The 24,369-nt window shown below is 43.7% G+C and overlaps 1 protein-coding gene across 5 annotated transcripts in view; it reads right to left on the bottom strand.

Annotated features, from left to right (window-relative positions):
* Positions 1-1,422: 1,422 nt before the first annotated feature.
* The window catches only part of VPS8 (VPS8 subunit of CORVET complex), a 225,084-nt gene continuing 202,137 nt past the window's right edge, over positions 1,423-24,369 (bottom strand). For all 5 annotated transcript variants that reach the window (XM_073360260.1, XM_073360261.1, XM_073360262.1 and 2 more), the window contains 3 exons: positions 23,115-23,283; positions 5,087-5,167; positions 1,423-2,375 (listed from right to left, as the gene is read on the bottom strand). In XM_073360260.1, the coding sequence (XP_073216361.1) occupies positions 2,226-2,375; positions 5,087-5,167; positions 23,115-23,283 (400 nt within the window). In that variant the 3' untranslated portion in view covers positions 1,423-2,225. The remainder of the gene's footprint in view (positions 2,376-5,086; positions 5,168-23,114; positions 23,284-24,369) is intronic.

The raw sequence follows: 24,369 nt of genomic DNA, 5'->3' as shown, positions 1-24,369 counted from the left end.
TACCTCAGAGGAGCGCCCTGTAACCCCCATATTCCTCATTTATATACAATTGTGATCTTGCATATAAAGCAGGCCATGTAAGGTATCGGGGAAAGGTTATGATCTGCTGAAAGTCACTGTTCTGTCTAAATATGCATATCATTAGTACATATGAAGTGACGAGATTGTGTTTTATGTTGGTCAGTAACACATACTGTAAATTAGGGAATCAGCCAGATATTAGCTCCCAGAGACAACAGCAAGGAAAGTAACCAACGCCCAGGTGGGGTGTCAAACAACCATTGTCCAGCAAGGGAGTTACAATTCAATGACTCACCTGCATAAGGCCACACCAGAGGAATTGCTCAACCTTGCCTGGGGACTCAGCAATGCCACCAGACATTCCTGGACTTGTGTTCTCCAAGCACATGGACTAAGGGTATAAAACAAAACACAATGCCCCATGCTTGGTCTTTCTCCTTCCCACACCTACGCTGCAAGCAAAAGGACACTCAGAAGACTGAAGACTCCAACAGAGGAGACTGGCCCAGGTTTCAAGGGTGAAACCAGTGTTCTATGAACTGCAATATCCAGTGGGGTGAGAAAAACTGCTTAATCTAGACGTTGCCTGGTCTAATAGGGTTGAGAGTTTAGACTGCATGCTTATATTTTCTTTTGGTAACCACTGACTTTTTGCCTATGACTTATATTCACTTAAAATCTATCTTTTGTAGTCAATAAATTTGTTTAACTGTTTATCTTTACCAGTGAGTTTGCCAGAAGCGTTTGGTAAGGGTTTTGCTCAGGTTTACAAAGGCTGGTATATATCCACTTTCCATCGATGAAGTGCTGAACCAATTAATAAATTTGCACTGTTCATCTTGAGCAGTGCAGGGCAGTATATTCCTGAGGTACAAGGCTGGGAGCTGGAGGGATTCGGCTGGTGCCTTTTGCTGTGTGATTCATGAGTAGCTCTGGGAGCATTCATGCAATCTAGCTGGGTGAGGAGCTTCACATGCTGTAGTGCTGAGTGATAACAGTGCCTAGAGGGGCTTAATGCTTCTCACTAGCAAATCATTGTGAGAGACAGACCAGGCTGGAGAGTTATGGGGGCACAGGGGTCCCACAGTCCCAGGCTGCACCCCAGGGATTCCGTCACAATGGCCATATACATTTACTTTATATTTCCTTCCACCCAATTGGAAACAGAAAAATGTTTGTGGAACCCACTAGAACAGCGACTAGCTCATATGCATAAGCTTGACTTAGTGGTTTGTGGCTGCCAAGTTTGCTGAATGGTAAATTGCTACATTTCTCTTGCTCCTAGAATTCCTGATTAATGGCACTTAGGAGAAGAGGAACTCTCTCACAGAGCTGCATCTATCACAGTAACCCCTCCACCAGCTCCTAGAGCACAGTTTAAATACAGACATTTACCAGGACTGAAGGGTTTAAAGGCAGGGCATTTTTATTAGAGAATGTAGTTTCACAGGAGCATTGCACACAAGTTTGTTTACTTACAAATATATGCTCTTTTGCAGTTTCAGCTCCTTTCAAGTGCTGAGTGTGTTTCATGCAGTCATACCACCCACTTTGCTTATAATCCAGGAGATCCTGAGGGGGTTAGTGATTTGTCAAAAAGATTATTTTTACTAATACTAAATTTAAACTCAAATAAATTAGTTATTTCCCTTATAATGTTGATGAGGCATTTTGAGAAATGCTGAGTTTGGATATGTGACATGTTCTGTATTCCCTTGGTCAATCTGTCTAAGGAATAAAAATGAACATATTATAGGTTCCAATTATTTGGATAAGCTTTGGCTGCAGACACAGTCACCTTGGGGTTAGTACAGATGCTTCAACTTCCTGTGTTTGGCTCGAGTGAAGTACATGGAATTGACAGCACAGTTTATAGCTTTCAGTGCATCCCACTGGACAAGAACTCTAACAGTGATCTCTGTGATGTTCCTTCTGTTTTGTCAGAAGAAACAGAGGAAAATAAGCCAGCAGAGAAACTACTACAGATTCCACATGGTTACAAACCCAGTAAAGCCATCTGACACAAAGTGACATGTCACAAAGGATTTTGGGAAGAATATGATGGCAATGGGCAGCAAATCCAGCCTAGTAGGGCAGGCCCCATAGCCAATAAACTCACGCTCCGGGATCGATGGTAGGAGCCTTCTCAGAATGTTCTTATGCAACCATGGAAGGACTGCACCCATGATCTGGCAAGGGGAGGGCTACTCTTCTGTCAGTGGAGGGGGAGTGAGATGCAGCTGGAAATTCTCATTCTGGAAGACACTGTTCAGTGCAGGGTCACCCTGAGAGACATTGAGGAGCCCATGTTTTTCACCACCATGAGTTCGAGACAATTCTGTCAGGAGAGCTAACTGCAAGACAAAAAGAAATACACCACTAAATACACAGAGGCCTGAGCAATCTTTAGGGAAGCATTTATTTTAAAGGGTGTGTGAGCGCACGGACAGTATGGGATCCCTCCACCTGTCCCCTTCCTTTCACAAGATATTCAAGTAACAATGATACAATTAAGACAAAGGGGATACATTCGCACCCACTGTATAGTTAGCTGTGAAACTCATTGCAGCAGGATATTACAGAGGCAAACAGATTAGTATGAAACCCTGGTTGAACCCTTAACTATGGAGAAAGTGCTCACAATGCCACAATGAGAACAGCAATGACAGCTATGACAGCAGGACAAAGTTACAAGGGATTTTCACCCTCTGATTCACAGTATGAGGTGATCACTAGCTGGAGGCAGAAAGGAGTCTTTTGTGGGGTAATATTGCTCACTGACACTTATTTTGAAGATTTTTATACCTTTCCTCTGAGGCATGTGACATTGGCCACTGTCCAGAACAGGATCCAGAACAGGACTATTTCTGTATGGCAATCTTATGTTCCTAAGCACTGACCAAGCAAGGAGGTTCTCACCTTCACCCTCTCTGCAACGTACCGCATTTTAGATGGATAGCCCCTCCACCCAAGATGTATGTGAAAGACAGAAAGCAATCTATTGGGGTGAGCTGTGTCTATATTAGTGCAAGGACCATGGAATAATTGCAATTGTCAGAAGGCTTTTATATGGCAAAACACTGTTTTGAAATGAGTTTGGATGTTAATATTTTTTAACTTGGTAATTTGTATATTTGAATTTTGGTAAGTGGGATATGGTCCTTTGAAAACAGGGTGAGGGCACTTAAATGCAGAATGGAGTTGAAGGTGATAGCAGTCTGTGCGAAATTTTGCCTGTGTATTGAGAGTGGAAAATCCTGCCTTTGTAAGCTCCAAAAAGATCAGAATTTGATTTAATAAACCTTATCTTTCCATATTGCAGCAGCATTGAAAGAAGCTGGACAGCACAGCATGAGGAGGAGGTGACCAGCCCTCTGTGGAGAAAGAAGTGGTTCGGGACTATTTAGAAAAGCTGGACGTGCTCAAGTCCATGGGGCTGGATGCGTTGCATCCGAGAGTGCTAAAGGAGTTGGCGGATGTGATTGTAGAGCCATTGGCCATTATCTTTGAAAACTCATGGCGATCAGGGGAAGTCCCGAACGACTGGAAAAAGGCTAATGTAGTGCCCATCTTTAAAAAAATGAAGAAGGAGGATCCTGGGAACTACAGGCCAGTCAGCCTCACCTCAGTCCCTGGAAAAATCATAGAGCAGGTCTTCAAGGAATCAATTCTGAAGCACTTAGAGGAGAGGAAAGTGATCAGGAACAGTCAGCATGGATTCACCAAGGGCAAGTCATGCCTGACTAATGTAATTGCCTTCTATGACGAGATAACTGGTTCTGTGGATGAAGGGAAAGCAGTGGATGTGTTGTTCCTTGACTTTAGCAAAGCTTTTGACAGTGTCTCCCACAGTATTCTTGCCAGCAAGTTAAAGAAGTATGGGCTGGATGAATGCACTGTAAGGTGGATAGAAAGCTGGCTAGATTGTCAGGCTCAACAGGTAGTGATCAATGGCTCCATGTCTAGTTGGCAGCCGGTATCAAGTGGAGTGCCCCAAGGGTCGGTCCTCAGGCCGGTTTTGTTCAATATCTTCATAAATGATCTGGAGGATGGTGTGGATTGCACCCTCAGCAAGTTTGCAGATGACACTAAACTGGGAGGAGAGGTAGATATGCTGGAGGGTAGGGATAAGATACAGAGGGACCTAGACAAATTAGAGGATTGGGCCAAAAGAAATCTGATGAGGTTCAACAAGGACAAGTGCAGAGTCCTGCACTTAGGACGGAAGGATCCAATGCACCGCTACAGACTAGGGACCGAATGGCTCGGCAGCAGTTCTGCAGAAAAGGACCTAGGGGTGACAGTGGATGAGAAGCTGGATATGAGTCAACAGTGTGCCCTTGTTGCCAAGAAGGCCAATGACATTTTGGGATGTATAAGTAGGGGCATTGCCAGCAGATCGAGGGATGTGATCATTCCCCTCTATTTGACACTGGTGAGGCCTCATCTGGAGTACTGTGTCTAGTTTTGGGCCCCACACTACAAGAAGGATGTGGAAAAATTGGAAAGAGTCCAGCGGAGGGCAACAAAAATGATTAGGAGACTGGAACACGAGTTATGAGGAGAGGCTGAGGGAACTGGGGATGTTTAGTCTACGGAAGAGAAGAATGAGGGGGGATTTGATAACTGCTTTCAACTACCTGAAAGGGGGTTCCAAAGAGGATGGCTCTAGACTGTTCTCAGGGTAGCAGATGACAGAACAAGGAGTAATGGTCTCAAGTTGCAGTGGGGGAGATTTAGGTTGGATATTAGGAAAAACTTTTTCACTAGGAGGGTGGGGAAACACTGGAATGTGTTACCTAGGGAGGTGGTGGAATCTCCTTCCTTGGAAGTTTTTAAGGTCAGGCTTGACAAAGCCCTGGCTGGGATGATTTAATTGGGGATTGGTCCTGCTTTGAGCAGGGGGTTGGACTAGATGACCTCCTGAGATCCCTTCCAACCCTGATATTCTATGATTCTAAGCTCTTGGGAAGAGTTGGCACCCAGACTGCCGGCTCCAATGGATGGCACAGAGTCGGGTACAATTTGATTCACCAATTAAAAAGAAGAGATGAAGACACTTTACCCTGGAGGTTCCTCGATAGAGTCGACAGAGTTGGTCAAAAGCCTGGATTTGCTGGGAATCCAACAGGGACTCTGAACTTGTCTAAGAAACAAAGTTACAAGGTTACAAAAAATTAGAGACATAAAAATCAAATAACCAAAATTTAAATCTGTATAGCTAGGTATTTACACTGGCTCACTATCATTAGATCTGAGCACCTATGCTACAGTTTTGTACCTTGTTAAAAAAGGGAACATGCTTGTTTTGCTTTATGTCACTTTTCTATGCAAAAAGAGTAATAAAGACTGAACCACACAACACAAAGCTCTAAATATACTAAGGGGTTATGGTGACATCATAAACCATTGTAATAGGTACTTAGCACTACACTGTGCTTAATTCTTATTTCTAAAGTGCTTTATAGATATTAATTAAATTAATAATCTGGGAAGAGGTGGGGGGGGATAGCCTGTCCAGAATTATTGTACCCTTGCTTGGTTAGAATATTAAAATGTTTCTATTTTGTATTCCAAAACAATAAGATTAACAATATGATCTATTGAGAGCTAATGATGCCAGATCAGCATTAATGAGGATTCCCGTTAGCTGCTAGTTTCTGAAATTTACTTTTACAAAACAATATATAAAATATTCATGCTAAAATATTTTCACTATGTTCTCAAACGTGCAAAAAATATTTGTATGCAGGATTTTGTTTATACAGAGTCTTTATAACAATACAACTAATGTTTATTTACTGAGTCACCTTAATATGAACTTACCTTGAATCTCTTTGGGTAGGAAAGCAGGAGTCACAGTAGTGGCTCAAGACAAATTACAAAAAGAGAACTAATATTACCTCTTAAAGAATGAAGTTGATGGAAGTTTTGCCATTGATTTCAATGGAGCCAGGATTTCAGCCCTCGTGTATTATCCTGACAATACCAAGCACTGACACTTGACTCTGTGGTTGTGCATTTTTAGTGACGGTTATACAAAGGTATATTGGAGAAGTAGTGAGTGCGTCTTCCTGAATCAGAGCCTTACGCACTCAACATCACAGTATGTTAACTTATTCTGTATTTATTACCAAAGTTATTTTGTGCTTCGACAGCACCTTCAAATGTTTTGCAAACCTTAAGTTTCAAAACACCGCTGAGAGTAAGCATGGAACACACTGACACTTCATATGCATGTAACCCAGGGCATAGAGGTTGTAACCTTCCCAGAGTCATACAGCAGTTCAGTGGCTGTGCTGAGAAAAGAACCTGGGGGCTCCCAGTCTCCTGTTCTAACCGCAGGACTACAATCGTTCCCAAATGAAAATACTTAAGCAATTCCTTACGTTAAAGCAGCAAGTCAGTAACTACTGTATTAAAGGTTTCAGAGTAGCAGCTGTGTTAGTCTGTAGCCGCAAAAAGAAAAGGAGTACTTGTGGCACCTTAGGGACTAACCAATTTATTTGAGCATGAGCTTTCATGAGCTACAGCTCACTTCATCAGATGCATGCAGTGGAAAATACAGTGGGGAGATTTATATACACAGAGAACATGAAACAACGGGTGTTACTATACACGCTGTAACAAGAGTGATCAGGTAAGGTGAGCTATTACCAGCAGGAGGGAAAAAACCTTTTGTAGTGATAATCAAGATGGGCCATTTCCAGCAGTTGACAAGAACGTCTGAGGAACAGTAGGGGGGGAAATAAACATGGGGAAATAGTTTTACTTTCTGTAATGACCCATCCACTTCCAGTCTCTATTCAAGCCTAAGTTAATTGTATCCAGTTTGCAAACTAATTCCAATTCAGCATTCTCTCAGAGTCTGTTTTTGAAGTTTTTTTGTCGAAGCATTGCCACTTTTAGGTCTGTAATCGAGTGACCAAAGAGATTGAAGTGTTCTCCGACTGGTTTTTGAATGTTGTAATTCTTGAAGTCTGATTTGTGTCCATTTATTCTTTTACGTAGAGACTGTCTGGTTTGGCCAATGTACATGGCAGAGAGGCATTGCTGGCACATATCACATTGGTAGCTGCGCAGGTGAATGAGCCTCTTATAGTGTGGCTGATGTGATATCTACCAATCAGAGGCTCGTTCACCTGCACATATACCAATGTGATATATGCCATCATGTGCCAGCAATACCCCTCTGCCATGTACATTGGCCAAACCGGACAGTCTCTACATAAAAGAATAAATGGACACAAATCAGATGTCAAGAATTATAACATTCAAAAACCAGTCGGAGAACACTTCAATCTCTTTGGTCACTCGATTACAGACCTAAAAGTGGCAATTCTTCGACAAAAATCTTCAAAAACAGACTCCAATGAGAGACTGCTGAATTGGAATTAATTTGCAAACTGGATACAATTAATTTAGGCTTGAATAAAGACAGGGGTGGATGGGTCATTACACAAAGTAAAACTATTTCCCCATGTTTATTTCCCCCCCTACTGTTCCTCACACATTCTTGTCAACTGCTGGAAATGGCCCATCTTGATTATCACTACAAAAGGTTTTTTCCCTCCTGCTGGTAATAGCTTACCTTACCTGATCACTCTTGTTACAGTGTGTATGGTAACACTCATTGTTTCATGTTCTCTGTGTATATAAATCTCCCCACTGTATTTTCCACTGCATGCATCCGATGAAGTGAGCTGTAGCTCATGAAAGCTCATGCTCAAATAAATTTGTTAGTCTTTAAGGTGCCAAAAGTACTCCTTTTCTTTTTACTGTATTAAAGCCAATATTCATGAAAAGCTGAACAGCAACTGGGGCACACAATCTGGTTTTAATGAATAGCGTATTAGTTTTTATTGTATTAGAACAGGTTAGGCTTGGCTCAGGCTAGCAGTTGTTGGATGCCTAGGCTTGCCAAGGGCAGCAATAGAGGGAAGACCCCTGAACTCTCATCACCGTAAAGAGTAGGAACCTCACCTGCCCAGATACACCTAGTTACTCCTGTAACATCCTCTTGGAGGCCAACCCTTCCCTTTCTGCCAAAGAGCATGAAGGCCAGGCGCCTGCTGGAGAAAGTGTGCTGCAGGACAGAGTTGCCACTTTGCCTGAGGACATGTCTCCTCAGCCTCTAACTTGGTTTTGAACTACTACCCAATGAAGGGAGGAGAGAAGGCCCCAGCACCCTCTTGCAAAGTCAGTTAAGCCTGGAAAAGGCCCATAAACTACCTTGGGAAGAAAGAATTCCATTTGGTCAGACGCTGGGGCACTAACTACTGAGGAGCAGCTGGAGGGCAGGTCCCACTCATGCACACAGCACCCAACACTGGAGAGCTATTCCTTATGCTAATAGGGAATGCAGACTGATGCCTCTAGCTGCTGTGGCATTTCAAGGAGATGAAATGCAATGTTGTATTATGTTAGTATAATGCCCTCTACTGTTGACAGTATTCTATTACCCACTGTATAACTTGTGCCAACATGGCAGCATCCTGAACACTACATAATACCTGCCTCCATCATAATCATAAATGTCTACATTTCTTTTACCCTGTGTCCTTCTGTCTCTTTTACAATCTTTTCCTATCTTCTCTTCTTACTGGTTTTCTTGAGCCCTTTGTAAGATTTATTTTCCTTTTCTCTTTCATCTGTTTTCCTGTGTCCCACTATGTTTCGTTATTGTGTGCTTTTATATTTACTTTGCTCCACACCTGCTCTGAGCAAAGCAGTGGACAGGGCAGGATGTCTGTATGCACATAAGAGCTGTCACTATCGCACTCAGACAGTTTATTCATTTCAACTTGCTCTGTGATGAACGGCTGGGGATGAATTGCCGCCTAGAGGCACAATGCAATTGCTGGTTGAAAGAGATGTGAAATCCTGTATGTATAGTATTGCTGTCTGAAGAAGCACATTAAGCTAGTGAAGAGGTTTGAATTTTGAACAAACCTGCCTTCAAGAGGCTGATTCAGTTCCTTGATGAATTCTAACACTGCAGATTAAGACCTATAATAGATCACTCATGCCAAAGTGCCGTTTTATAATTTGGTGACAAACTGAAATTGATGATATAATATTCCTGACTCATTTCCTTTTTCCTTCATGTTTGAAATGTAACTATTTACACAGTAAAATGTTACTGTCAGTACCTGTTGGTCAAGGAACCAATAGATTTAATTTGCTGCACACATTACAGAATATTTTTTGAAGAAGGTAAATTTAGAAATAAAGAGATCCTAAAAAAGTAGGGTTTACGCATCTACTCTAGATAGACCTGTTATGTAGTGGTGTTTCTGGTCAGTAATGGCTAGGCTTGGAAGGATTAGATTTTTAATTAGTAAATGTCAATTTCACCACAATTTCCATTCTTAACTGAAATTTACAAAAAAAAATACTGCTTGAGAACTTAGGAGAGTTTGATTTAAGGATATTTACTTTGTATATTTTGATGGGATGTTGGTAACTTCTGATTAGCAGTTATAAAGCTTTAGCTTTTTGCATTTCAACATCTACTGTCAATAAATAATTATTGTCTGACCTCCTCCCATTATCTGACCGCTCCCCCATAATTTCCCAGGACTGTGAAAATTTAAATAAATAAAAGTAGAAAAAATATTTAAAACCCATAATTTTGCACAAGTGTGAAAATTTTATTTGATAAGAACTGAAAAAATGCTTAAAACTAATAATATCCTTCAAAATTATAAAAAAAATGAATTCTGCCAAGCCTACTAATTACCTATGCCACTTGTAGAGGAAAAGAAAGGATAACAAGGAAAGCTGATCATCTACTCTTCTCAGTCATTCAAAGACAAGAAAATGTAACATAACTGCATCGAGTTTGCCATTTCTCCACTTGTCTGTATGTAACTATCAGATTGTTCTCAGGATTGAGGAGTTGAAATATTGCAAGCAACTTTTCCTGTTGTCTTGGAAACAAGCGATGTGGGTCCTTTTCCTTTTTTAACCATATAACTAAAGGAATGTTTTTCCTTGTGATAGGGAGTCTCTCTTAGCAAGTCTGACACCTGTGTTGGTGCACAGAGGTTAAACATCTAGTTTCACACTGAAATGTAGTTTCTGCCTCAAATGCCTCAGGCTGGCTGGGCAGCCAATTACTGCCCGCTTTGCAACTCCATGAGAACTCAACAACATAGACTTTCTTATTCAGAAAGGGTTTTGCAGCCTAGAAACAATCCAGAACAGAGTGCTAGTTGAGTCAGTGGTGGGTTTAAAAGGTCTGGTTGATTTTGCAAAAAGGAGGAAAAACAAATTCTCTGTGCCACATTTTCAATTCCAGGCTCCCCATTTCCTACTCTGATCATGGTGCCCAGGTCACCATCAAGGCGAGGATATTTTCTGTAGTATGTTTTTTCTCTAGTAGTCATAGCACCGCTATGCTAAACCTGCAATTATCCTTGATTCCACAGCTGCACAACCCATCACCAGCTAGAGCCAGAGTAGAGCAGCAACATACAGTAGTTATAAGTATGGGTACTTGGATCTTGTGGCATGATTATTAACCTACAGAAGTACTTCTTCCAGGAGCCGTACCTTCCACAAAGATTGTCACCATATCAACTAACCAGTGTTTCAAAGGGTATCATGCTATTCCCAAAGTGCCACTTGCAGAGGCAGTCAGTCCGTCCATTCAGGAACAGCAGAGTGTATGATAATTGGAAGCAGGTGGTGAGGCAAGGACTGATTAAGTCCTTGGTCTACAACCCCACCACACCCAAGCCTGGAATCCTTACACTTTCAGGTCTGTATCCTGCCTCTGCTGGGGTGGGAGGCAGGAGGCTGTAATGGAGCTGGTTGAGAATCCCTGATTCTGGAGCTGAGGCTACAATAGCCTTGATATAGATTACAGCAGTTGGCTGATGATGGCCCCCAAGGGACCATGCCCCAGCTAAGAGTTGCTGGAGTGCAGTGCACTTCTATGCCCGGGGCTGCAAAATGTGGGCAGCATGGAGCCAGAGATGAAGCGCTCTCTGCCCACCTGTTGTGAGGAAATACCCAGCTGGAGAGATCTGGCCTCTTTCCATCCCCTTCAAACTATTAGAGAGGCTTGGTGACTCCAAAGACAAATACATTGTTACAGCCTCTTCAACCTAGAAACTGCAGACAAGAGAGACCTACTGGGCAAAATACAGATAAGGAGCACAAGGAGTCAGCATGATTGGCATTGGTTTCTGCACATCAGTGGCTTAACCATTGACAAGTTTTCTGTGGGCTCTGCAGTAAAGGACTTGAGTTCTGAGGAGAGATTTGAAGAAGGATAACAAGCTAGCTTAGTGGATGTTTACGTGGAGCTTCTCCCAAGCGTGAGGGGCAGCATGGGAGAAAGCACACAGGTACTTGTTTGAAAATTAACAAGCGGGCAGTGGAGGCTGACTTCATTGGCCAGTTGGAGGTAAGTGTCAATATCTTGATAGTAAATAAGAAATGGTAGTTAGGGTGGGGTTGAACAGGAAGGACCTTGAAAGTGAATACAAGCAGTATTTGATGCAGTAGAGAGAAGGGGGAGCGCCAGTGGAGGGATGCAAAAACGGTGACATGATCACAGTGACAACTTAGGAAAATTATCTTTACAGCAACATTCTGCATGGATCTGAGCAGTTTGCAGTGTTGCTGTAGCCGTGTTGGTCCCAGGATATGAGAGAGACAAGGTGGGTGAGGTAATATCTTTTATGGGTACAACTTCTGCTCAACCAAACTTTCGAGCTACATAGACCTCTTCTTCAGGATATGTGCAGGACAAGATGGCATTTGTCAAGGGCATAAAGAAGGATGTTGCAGTAATATAGATGTGAGATGATGAGAGTTGGATGAGCATTTTAGCAGTGTGGATGGATAGAAAAGGCCGTATCTTAGACACGTTATGCAGAAATTAGAAAAGATTATACAGACTGGATGTGAGGATGTAGAGAGCGGTGTGAGTCAAAGATAACACCCAAGTTACAGGCTTGAGTGACAGGAAGGATGGTGGTGTTGTCCGCAGTCATAGAAAAAGGAGGTAGCACTGAGGACTTGAGGAAAGAGATTAGGAGCTCTGTTTTAGCCAGTGACCTTGCACTGATGGCAAGACATTCACCAGATGTCAGAGACATGAGAAGCTGAGATTTTAGTTTAGTTTGGAGAGAAGGAAACAGGTGTGGAGTAGAGAGATAGATCTGTGAATAATCAGCAAAGAGATGGTAGCTGAATGTATGTTTGTGGATGAGATTAACCAGAGATAAGGTGCATAGGAAAAAGAGAGGGGACCCAGGCCAGAGCCCTCTGCAAACCCCACAGAAAGCTGATCAGTGGATAAGAAGGAGCCTCTGAGGGACATGCTGAAGGGGTAATTAGAGAGGTAGGAGGATAACTAGGTGAAGGCAGAGGGTGAAGCCAAGGAAGGACAAGACTTCAAGAAAAGCATGATTAATGGTATCAGAGGCAGCTGACAGGTCGATGAGGATGGAGTACTGAGTCTGCGCTTTGGCTAAGAAGAGGTCAAGACATTGACAAGAGCAATTTCAGTGGAGTGCAAGAGGCAGAAGTTGAAGTAAAGAGAGTCTAGGATGGAATTGCAAGAGAGGAACTCCAGACAGTGATTGTGAACAGCATGTTCAATGAGCCTAGAGATGAAAGAGAAAAGGGAGGGAGGCGATAGTTGGAGAGGCAAATAGGGGCAAGGGTGGGGGTTGGTGGTTTGGTTTTTTTTGAGATGGGAGTCTAAAGCAGGGATTCTCATGACAAATTTTTTGGTGACCTCAGAGTGCAGGCACCAACCCCTGCTGGTGGCTGCTGTTAGGAATTTTAGTTAAAATTGTAATTAAGTTTAGGAAAGACAAAGAAATAAATATGCACATATACATGTCAAAATCATTCCAATTTATTTATGCTGGGATTTTTTGCAGACAACAATAAAAATACCTTGTTATCCCTAGCCTGATTCTTGCTTGCATGCATATTTATACCTGCCTCTGGAAATTTCTGCTATATGCATCCGACGAAGTGGGTATTCACCCACAAAAGCTTATGCTCCAATAAGTCTGTTAGTCTATAAGGTGCCACAGGACTCTTTGCCGCTTTTAATAAAAATAATGTACACTTGTCTCTATTCTTTACTGGACCTAAACGGAACAGAAACATAAATAAGGTGCTTGTCTTGTCTTTTTTATTGTTGTTTATGGTTGCTTTTTTTAAGACTTGCTAGCTAGTACGTCTGCTGGTGTGAAAAGTGGTATTAACAAACATAAAAATACCACTTTTCACAGCAGCAGACTTATTCAGCCCTGACAAGCCCAGGGACAAATTAAGCCCTGGATGGAGAGGTGGGCAGGGAGGCAGTGGGGGTCAGAGGCCATGGGGAGAATGGATATGGGAGCAGGGGAGGCAGTGAGGGCTGGGGGAGGGAGGGATGGAAGGAACGTAAAGGAAGGTGTGGAACTCACTGGCAACCTGCTCCTCCAGCACGTTTCTCTCCAGAAGGGGGTAGGACGCAACTCCTGCTGGCAACCTTGGGGAGAGGCCACTGCTTTACCCCCTTCCCCCATCACTGTTCAGGAGGCTGTGGCTGCAAGAAAAGCCCTGGTGGCCGCATTTGAGAAATGCTGGTCTAAAGCATGCTTGTATTGTGAGGGGCAGAGCCAGAAGAATGAGAGGTTAAGGAGAGGATTAAAGGAAGGGATGAGAATGTTGGTGATAGAAATTAAGTCAATGAACTCTCCTCCAGAAGCTGGGCATGCTGCTTCCATAGTGCTCCCAGGAGATGAGGAACAAACTGAAAGCCCAAAGCTGCACAGGGTAGGCTACTGGTTTGCCCATGATCACTAGGATGGCATGGAAAGCATCTTTTCAGTAAGAGATGCTAATGTGCCCATGAAACCTCCAGAACTTAATGTTTAGAAGTGCCCCATTTGTGTGTGATTGTCATGGGATAGACACATCCTCCAGCTGCAACAACAGAAGACCGGGTGTGGAGGCTTAGTGAGACACATTCACATACTGGGTCTGACTGTAGCCAATGCGACTTGGGCTGCCACTTGGGTTTTTAATCTGGGGCTTTCAGTGATAAAAGCATGAGCCACCACCACTTGATCAAAAGGCTAAGGATTCTAGCTGGAAATTCAGAAGACGCACTAAGCTGGAGACTCAAAGTTCTGTGGATCAGCCACTAGCGGGGAATGTGTAACATGCACTGAATTATAGGTGTCACAACACAACAAAAAGATGTTAGGATGTCACAATACACATGCATGCCTCAAGCACACCACAACATGACAAGCCCTATGGTCACAGTGAGATACGGAGTGACGAGACCTTTATCCTCAGCCTAATGAAGACCTATGAGGTAACCCTCTTGATCTCATGGGACCCCCAGAAGCAAGCCTATTTTAAATATATTACTGCTGACAACTTGTATCCCATGACAAACTGTGACTCTGCTCTTTTTTCCCAGCAAGGTAAAGTGAGTAGAAGAGTGTTGGTGTTTGTAAGTGAACAGAGAAGTAGTAAACTTATCTGGGTTTGTACAAGTTAGGGTCTTTCCTTGGTATTTGCAAAGACAGAAAAAACTTGTGTGTAGAACTGCTCCACTTCCTGGAACTAAAAACTCAGAGCTCCGCTTGATTGTGTCCTTCATTCTTTTCTTTTGTCCTTTTAGAAGTCTTAGAGGACACCAAGGCAGAGGCAGAGAAAGTGACCACATTTTTAGCCACACTACTTTTCACATAGAAACCTGCCATTTAGACAACAGAAACAAAGATTTGTTATTTCTGCTCTGTAATCTCAAACCTACCTATTGTTACTGCAGATACTGTCGGAAATTGTGAAGGCCATAAGAAAAAATGACTACATCTTAAACATCTAAAATGCTTCAATTATCAGAAAGCCAGAAAACGCTGGTGTCTTTGGCAGTTAGCCAAATGCTCTCTCAGATACGGTCAGGATATACCAGTTTACATCTTTTGCTGTGTCAAAAGATAAGACTGTCTGGGCTCTGCAGGATTAATGAGATAGTAGTGGTAAAGCACTGAACATTAAAACAAAATATCCATAGCAAATAGGGGTAAGGACTGTAGGAATGTAGAAAAATCTGTGTTTTGCAGTTTAAGTTTAAGATAAAGGGTTAAAGATAAAGGATAGTGCTCCAATTATCAGAGATTGTTAATAATAAGGAAGTGTGTGTGCTGAACTCATAGTGACCTCAAAACCAGCCAAAAACCATTTTTTAGCTAAGTTAGCAACAGGTGATGACATCATTTGTTTGTTAAGGCTATAAAAGGGTGAACTCTTAAAAGGTTAGGAGCACTAGTGGCACCTTAGAGACTAACCAATTTAAGGTGCCACAAGTACTCCTTTTCTTTTTGTGAATACAGACTAACACGGCTGCTACTTTGAAACCTGTCCTAAAAGGTTCATTGCTAATACCTCCTGCCTGACCAAACTGGAGCTGACCAACATAGGTCAAAGCACCCCTGATTTTAGCCCTTTTTAAAATACCTTAATCAAATATTTATGAATGTTTTCTTACTGTTTGGGTTCAGTAATTACTTATCAGTAGGCTTTTGCACATGTTTAGAACAATGGTATAGATACCATTGATCTACTGGATTTAAAAAAAGAATTTATGGTGAAATTAATGTGTGGTGCTACCCTGTATTAATAAGGCAATAAATAACAAAATAAAATATTGTTGTTAATAATAATAATAAATTTCAACAAAGACAATTAGATAACATTTTTAAATGCATCAGGAATGAAAGGAATCATAGCAGAGGCATAAATAAAATTATTACCTGATGATGGCAAAATTGTCAATGAAGTAGAAAAGGCATTAATTCAATACATATTTCTGTTCTGCATCTGGAACCAAGCTGGCTCATTTAACAATGTTATGTATTGATGCTGAAATACTTTATCTTCCAACAGCGGCTAAGGAGCCTGTTAAACAGCATCTTGCAAAGTTAGACATTTGAAAAGGAACAGTTACTCACGTTTTTGTAACTGTTGTTCTTTGAGAGGTGTTGCTCATCTCTATTCCAGTTAGGTGTGTGCGTGCGCGTCGCATGCACGGATGTTGGAAACTTTTCCCTAGCAGCTACCCATTGGGCTGGCTGTGGAACCCCTTGGAGTGGCACCGATATGGTGCTCTATATGTGACCCTGCCGGCCCGACCCCCCTTCAGTTCCTTCTTGCCAGCTATTCCGACAGAGGGGACAGTGGGGGGCGGGAGGGGGGAATAGAATAGATATAAGCAACACATCTCGAAGAACAACAGTTACAGAAAGGTAAGTAACCGTTTCTTCTTCATTGAATGCTTGCTCGTATCAATTCCAGTTAGGTGACTCCCAAGCCTTACCTCGGAGGTGAGGTTGGAGTCAAGGAATTGCAGACTGGAGAACTGCCCTGCCGAAGGCCGTATTGTCACGTGATTGGTGGACGATGGCGTAGCACGACATGAAGGTGTGCACCGAAGCCCATGTGGCAGCCCTGCAGATTTCCTTGAGGGGTATGTGTGCCAGGAAGGCTGCTGACGAGGCCAGAGCCCTCGGGGAGTGAGCTGTGACAACAGGTGGAGAGACCTTCGCTAAGTCATAACAAGTACGAATACAACCGTGATCCAGGAGGAAATACGCTGGGAAGAGACTGGCAAACCTTTCATCTGCTCTGCTAGAGTGACAAACAATTGGGTTCTTTTGCGGAACGGCTTCGTTTGGTCTATGTAGAAGATGAGTGCCCTTCTAACGTCCAGCAAATGTAGCTGCTGCTCATGGAGGTTGGCGTGCGGCTTTGGATAGAAAACCGGCAGGAAAATATCCTGGCTGACATGGAAACGGGACACAACTTTTGGTAGGAAGGCCGGGTGAGGCCTAAGCTGCACCTTGTCCATATGAAAGATGGTATACGGGGGCTCACATATGAGGGCTCGTAGTTCAGAAATGCGTCGTGCTGAAGTGATGGCCACTACGAAGGTAACCTTCCAGGAGAGGCAGAGGAGCAAGCATGAAGCTAGTGGCTCAAAGGGAGGACCCATGAGACGAGATAGGACTAAACTGAGGTCCCAGGCAGGGACAGTGCGCTTCATTGGGGGATGGATCTTTTCTAGTCCTTTTAGGAAATGTCCCATGATATGGTGTGCAAACACTGAGCGCCCGGAAATGCCCGGTTGAAATGCCGAAATAGCCACGAGGTGAACCTTATGAGAACCGAATGCCAGGCGCTGATCTTTCAGGTGCACCAAATAGTCCAGGATGCACGGGATTGAAGTCTGGAGTGGGAATACCTGCCATTGGGCACACCAGATAGAAAACCTTTTCCACTTAGCTTTGTAAGTGGTTCTGGTAGAAGGCTTGCGGCTTTCCAGGAGCACCTGCCTCACCGGGTCCGAAGAGGCGAGCTCTGCTTGGTTCAACCACGGATCCTCCAGGCCATGAGGTGAAGTGACTGAAGGTCTGGGTGGAAGAGGCGACCATAATTCTGCAAGATGAGGTCGGAAGTGAGAGGTAGATGAATTGGTGACCAGATCAATAGGTTCATGAGGGTGGGGTACCAGCACTCGCAAGGCCAAGCTAGGGCCACCAGGATGACGTCTGCCTTGTCCCTGCAGACCTTGAGAAGCACCTTGTGGATGAGAGGAAATGGCGGAAAGGCATATAGTAGTTGACCGGACCATGGGATCCGCAATCGAGCCCAGGCTGTGAGCCCAGGAAAGAGCAAAAGGCTGGGCACTTCCTGTTGGCCAACGTGGCGAACAGGTCGATTCGGGGAAACCCCTAGCTGCGGAAGATGGAGTGGATGACGTCCGGCCGAATAGACCATTCATGTGTGAGGAACTGCTGGCTCAAGCTGTCCACTAGTACGTTCTGAACACCTGGCAGGTATGAGGCTTGGAGAAGGATGGAGTGGGCTAAACAAAATTCCCATAGGAGGAGAGCTTCCTGGCAGAAAGGAGACGACCAGGCTCTGCCTTGCTTATGTAAAACATGGCCATGGTATTGTCCGTCAGTACTGCTACACAGTGGCCCTGCAAACGGGACAGGAATGCCTGGCAAACGAGGCGGATTGCCCTGAGCAATTTGATGTTGATATGCAGAGCCAGTTCCTCTACTTGCCATAGGCCCTGAGTCGTCATGCTCCCGAGATGCTCTCCCCAGCCGAGCGCCGACGCATCCATTACAAAAGTCAGAGTGGGCTGGGGGGATGGAACGGTACCCCAGCGCTTTCCATCCGGGGGTCCAGCCACTATTGTAGGGAATCGAGGGTATGTCCCAGAACGGCCAGCACCATGTCCAGACTGTCGCTGCCTCAGTGATACATGGACGCAAGCCACGCCTGCAGGGGCCTGAGCTGCAATCCCAGAGATTGTAAAGTGGCCTTGGAATCTTTTAACATATGCAAAGATTCATCTGTGTTTTCAGCAAACAACTTAGTGCAGTCAAAATGGAGGTCTTCTATTGTATTCTGGATCCCCTTTGGGAATCCTGAGAGTTAAAGCCAAGAGGCCCTCCTGCTGCTATAATACCTACTGCTGTAAAAATCAAATAAGCAGCATCAGCATCAGCATTGGGAGAAGAAGCCTGCAGAGATGTCTTGGCGAGCAGTTGGCCTTTTGCAATAATTGCTTGGAACTGCTCTCTGTGTTCTGTCAGTAGATGTTCAATAAAGGAGTTCAGCTTGGTGTAATTTGTGTGGTTGTACTTCGGCATTAAGACCTGGTAGTTGGTGATTCTATACTGTAAAGAAGCTGAAGAATAAGATTTTCTATCAAGGAGGTCGAGATGCTTATGATTTTTATCATAGGGTATAGATTTAGCATGGATCTGCCTTTGCCTTCCATATTCATTAACCAACTTGCCCACCAAGGAGCTAGGAGATGGGTGAGAAAATAAAAATTCTGACTCCTTTAAGGCATATAGTGGCAGGAGCTGAGGCAGGAGTATGCCAGATGACATTTGCAGGATCCAGGAGTTCCTTGTTGACTGGCAGGGCAATATGTGCAGAGGAGGCTGTATGGAGGATGTCGGGCAGCTTATCATGCGGTTCTTCAATTTCCTCGAGAGAAATCTGTAAAGAATCCATGACCTTTCTTGAGGAGATCCTGAAACTGTATAAAATTGTTAGCCAGGGATGGTGGAAGTTGCATGACAGCTTCATCCGGGGATGAAAAAGATGTTCACAGTTGGAGAGACCACCTTGTCAGCCCTCAAACATCGAACATCCTGTTCCTCAAACATCTCTTCCTGAGGCTCCGGTCTTCTGGAAAGGGAGGCTGGGGAGGGTTGACTATCTCTATGAAGGGGAGAGCTTGAAGTCCTAGAGAATCAATGGCAATATGCTATCCAGGGGTCCCAGTACAGCCAGGGGGGTGGCGCATATATCATGGGTGGCACCCCAGCAGGATGGAACCTGTGGACATCTGTCACTAGTGAGCTCAGGCTCCTCAGGGATTTCCAGAAACAAACGTTCAAGGGGCGAAGTGGAGAGCCTTGCACTGATAATTAGGAGGCTGAGGCAAAATCTTCATCAGAATCCTCCTCCTCTAAGTCACTCGGTAATGCTGGGCCAGCAGAAGGAGCTTGAGGTACCGCCATCGGTATCAAACAGGTGTCCGGAGATCTGGAGGCCCTTGGTACTGAGGAGAGATCTGAGCCAAGCAATGGTGAATCAGTGGGTCTCAGACATTGCATGGTCTTGGGGAAACCTGAATTCTTGTGGTTCAGAGAGCGTTTTTGGTACCATGTCCAGGGCTTGAGCTGAAGTAACAGTAGCCGAAGGAGTCAACGCTACACTAGTTTCGAATGATCTGGGGGAACTGGGACAGAGCCTGAGTGGTCTTTTTTGGTACTGCAGTAGAGCTCTTGCCGCCATGGTCTCCTGTTGGTACCAGTGGTCTTTTGGAGGCTGATATTTTAGGGTCTCTTTGATTAGACGAGCTCTCAATACCTGAGGAACCAGCAGCTTTGTGGGCATCATGTCTAAGACTGATGGGAACCAGGGAAGCTGATGCCTTTGACTTCTTTGAGGTAGATTCCCTACCTGGAGAACTTGGAGCATGGTCTTTGGAATACTTATTAGAGGAATCTTGGGTCTTCCTCTTAGATGCCCTCGAGGAATGTGGCTCAGAGATAGTCTCTGAGTAAATCAGCTGCCTCTTCTGGCATACAGGGGGAGGGCCTGGCCTGGCAGTGAGCTATCCAGCATAAGGAGTCAAGTTTTATCTCGCTGTTTTTTCTGGCTCTAGATTTTAACGTCAGAAAGAAGTTGCACTTTGGGGATTTATGAGATTCCCCAAGGCAATGGATGCAGCGTGAGTGTCTATTGCTCACTGGGATTGCCTCCTGGCACAACAGGGAATACTTGAATCTGGGAGAACAGGGCAAACCCACAGAGAGGGCAAAACCTCTGCGGGGGTTGGGGGGGGCTAGCTTTTATATATATATTGAAAAAAAACAAAAAACCTAATGCAACTAACTACTATAATACACTAACTACAAAAAGAACAGCTGAGGCAAAACTCAACTTGGACAACGAGCTAAAGCTATTTCAAGCCAGGGTGGCTGAGAAGGAACTGAGGACCATTAGCCCATGCAGTGCTGTATAGCAATGGCATGGGGCATGAGACTGAGGAACACGCATGTGCGGGCCGAACAGACACTGCTATGAGAAATCTCTGATCGAAGACGCAGCTGGCGCAAGCGTATCTAGGGTGCAGCAACCATAGGGACACTACTTAAAGAAGAACCTATATTTTTAAAGTTTACCTGAAGCTGCTGCTAGGTTTCCAGTATGCTGCAACCCAGCACATGCAGGGACAGCAGACCTCCTCCCCCCGTGCCCCTTTGGCAATGCAGGCTCTGTGTTCTAGGTAACCTGTGCTGCAAACACCTCCCTTCTCCCATCCCCTGGACACTCTTCAAGCCACCCCTCCCATGCCCCATTGAAGTTTACCAATGTTTTAAAGGTGGGTGAAAGGGGCTTTTCTGTTGCTTTGACTGATGGCCAGCTGAGTTAATTTGTTACATAATTTACTGCTGCTGAGTGGTCATCGTTATGATTCTAAGTTTGTTTAGGGCACCTAGAGCATTTGTATTGGCAATTTTATTGTTTAGATGTAAATGCAGTTTTAATATATTTTGTAAATAAAAATATTAAAATTGTACATGGTTAAAATACTGAAGTGCCACAACTTAAACGTTTGTTATGCATTTAAATTATAAACATTATAAACTTGAGTGAAGAGGCTGGGGACATGAAGAGCAGTCAGGGGGTGAGAACAAGAGGGGCTCTCGGGGCTCTGATAAGCCAGAGCTAGCTCTTGTAGGAGGAGAGAAGAGCTAAAGGGCACTTCCTCGAAGACCACGGGCTCAAGAAAGCAGGGAAATGTGAAGCACTTTCCTACCTGCTGCTTCTGCAGTGCCAAACAGCTCTTCACACCCTCCACCTGACTCACTGAGCTTTTTCCCTTTTCCCAGCTCAGCCCTGTCCCATCTCTCAGCCAACTGCTCTCTTGGGATTTGTTTCTTTTTCCACTAACAGACCCATTGCATAACGATGAAGATATTAAATAGCAGTTTCTCCACACACACCCCACAAAAGAGTAGCCTTTGCTTGAGTGCCTACAGACCAGTATAGATGGGTGACACTGAGCTTTTTGTTAAACTAATCATTTTCTGAGAAATTGGTAGTCAAAAATTCATGAGATATTGATATAAAATGTAACCTCAGTAACTTGAGTTATAGCAATTAATTTAAGCACATTTTTAATCTTCTAATTTTGAAAATAACAGAAAATAGTAATATAGCCTCTCTTAACCACTCAAAATTTCAAATTAATACCTTGGCTTCAATCAAAAATTAGAGAGCTATAACATATGGCTTGCAATAGAAGCCGAGACAGCCTTAATTATGGATTCTCTACTGCTATTCCACAATACATACTACATAGAAGCTGCACACTTTTCATTTGATAAAATTTGTAAAGATGATGTTTTGGGCCACAAAATTAATCTACTCTCAAGGCTAGGGAAGATTTTCTGTTCCCATTTAAAGGGCTAATACAGTATGACCGCTGAAGCTGCACTGTGCTGTATGTATTCCTCAGAGATTCCCTCTTAAAAGTTTGCCTTCTAGCAAGAAGCCTCACCCCGCCCCTCCCCACAAAAGCTGACGGAAGAGGACTAATGCTGTTAGCTATCCCTTGATCAGAATTGATTTGGCAGACGGTGAAGTAATCTGCTAGAAAAGAATTTGAGCAAAACACCATCACAATGTACTCAGTCACTGATTTACTTTGCTTTCAGAAGAGAATATGCACTAATGGTTTGTGTATGTGGTAGGATGTTTTATTTTCAAAGAAAATGCACAAAATATCTAGATGTATTTAGGGAAAAGTCCATATCTCCACCTTCTCTGTAACATTCAAAAGCAGAACTCTGCTCCCTGAGATACATAATTCAGAGGAGACATCTTGGCAAGCCATCCATTATTTATTTTTACTTGCACTTTGTGGTATCAACCCCAGGAGAAAGTAGGAGTTTGCATGTTCACAATTTATTTCTGGCTGCATTAGGTTGAAAAAGACTTGCACCAGATGTAGATTTTCTTATTGGCTCGATGCAAACTGACAGTGGTGATGTATTATAGCCAATCATCAGTAATTTCTTACTATTATGAGTTTGGTGCCATTACCATTATCTAGACTTTCTTAAAATTTCCCACCACAGAGAAATGGTCAGGCTCAGTTTGGAGTAGGGTGCAGGAGGTGGACAGCAGATCCTGTCTCCTGGGAAGGTGGATCAAAGACTCTCCAATATCTATCAGACCTATAGCAGGTCTGCTAGTGAGTCTATACAAAACACAGTTAACATTAATCTAAAAAACTGCCCCCAAAGGCCTGTTCCAGGCCCCCACATAGCAGATGAAACGGTAAATGCATCCACCAGGATGTCACTCTGTGGGAGCTCAGCCTCCTTTCTTATAGGGTTCATCTCTGTAAATGAAGCTAGGCTACAAAAATGAGATGAAATTCACTAATAATCTAGAGACAGCAAGGACAGTTCAACATGTTAGCACTCAGGGACGAACCCTCCCATGAATCTTACCTGTGCCAGAGATGCACCATTCCCTTTTTTGAGCTCTGAGAAATTCTCACTTAGTTTTCCCCCTTTGTTACTTGAGTTGCATTTATAGCAAGTCCATCTCATCTGTCCCTTGGTTTCAATGCCACACTCTTTACTCAGCAGACAGAGTGAGTGGTACAAATGGCCACAACTGTAAAAACAAGAGAAGAAACTTCACTATAAACTTCTAAAATGTGATAATACTAATATACTAAATAATACTAAAACTAAAAAGTCTTATTAAGGCTAAGTACAATAATGTCATGCTACTGAAAGGGGAGATTTTCCTGTTGATTTTCAATTAAGAAAAACAGCTGCTTACCTACAACAATAGTTCCCAGTATATAAATGCCTCCACATTTTCACACCCTTGGATCAAGGGTTGTACAAACCCAGAGTCACTAAAAGCAGAGAGAGCCACAAAAGAATCACATCTTCTGACAGAGATCACATCCATAATGCTTTGCACATACAGACCAGGCCCCTTCATTTCATGATGGCCTGTTCAGAAGCAAGAATTTCAAAGATGGGAGATAGTGAGTGTGAAATTGTGGTGGCAATATATTATGAGAACAGTTACAGGTAAATAGCCTTCAGATGCTGAACAATTACCTCCTCGTGTCTGTTGAAGTTCAGCTACCCTCAGACCCTGATCCTGAGCCATTGTTGACCTCAGGGAGGAACCAAGCAGGGGCTGATAATGTCACTCAAATAGCTCAGTTCCTTTCTGTGAGAGAGGTCTTGGGGCAGAAACGTGCAACAGCCCAATGCTATCCTCTAAGGTCGTTACCCATTTTGTTTCATCTGCAGCTGGGAGCAGGAGTGAGGCATTATAGTTCACAGTGTTCTCAGCAGGAAGACATCCAGGTCTACATCTGCATCTCTTCCAACCCTGCTGGTGCAGTAGAACAACTCCCCAGTGAAGACTGGGATGTAGAAGAGGGCTAGCTGGCTGAGACTCAATCCAGGGAAGAATTGGATAGATTTACTTACCTCGTAATTCTTTTCTTTGACAATTACTCTACAATAGTCCTTAAAGTGGGTTTTCCTTCCCTCATGCACTTGGGACACATTCCACAGGAACAGACATCCCAGACTGAAGCAAGTGTCCACTAACATAAGTATCCTGTCTGACAGCAGAAAGAACCAGCTGCTTCAGAGGAAGCTGGAAGAACCCCTTAGTGGACAGAACTGCTCACAGAGGCAGTGTGGCTTGGTGGCCAGGCACTGGACTGAA

The sequence above is a fragment of the Lepidochelys kempii genome, chromosome 9 (assembly GCF_965140265.1).
Source record: "Lepidochelys kempii isolate rLepKem1 chromosome 9, rLepKem1.hap2, whole genome shotgun sequence".
In the NCBI taxonomy this organism is placed as follows: domain Eukaryota; kingdom Metazoa; phylum Chordata; order Testudines; family Cheloniidae; genus Lepidochelys; species Lepidochelys kempii.
Note: the sequence above shows the minus strand (reverse complement) of the source record. Positions and strands in the feature narration are given on the sequence as shown.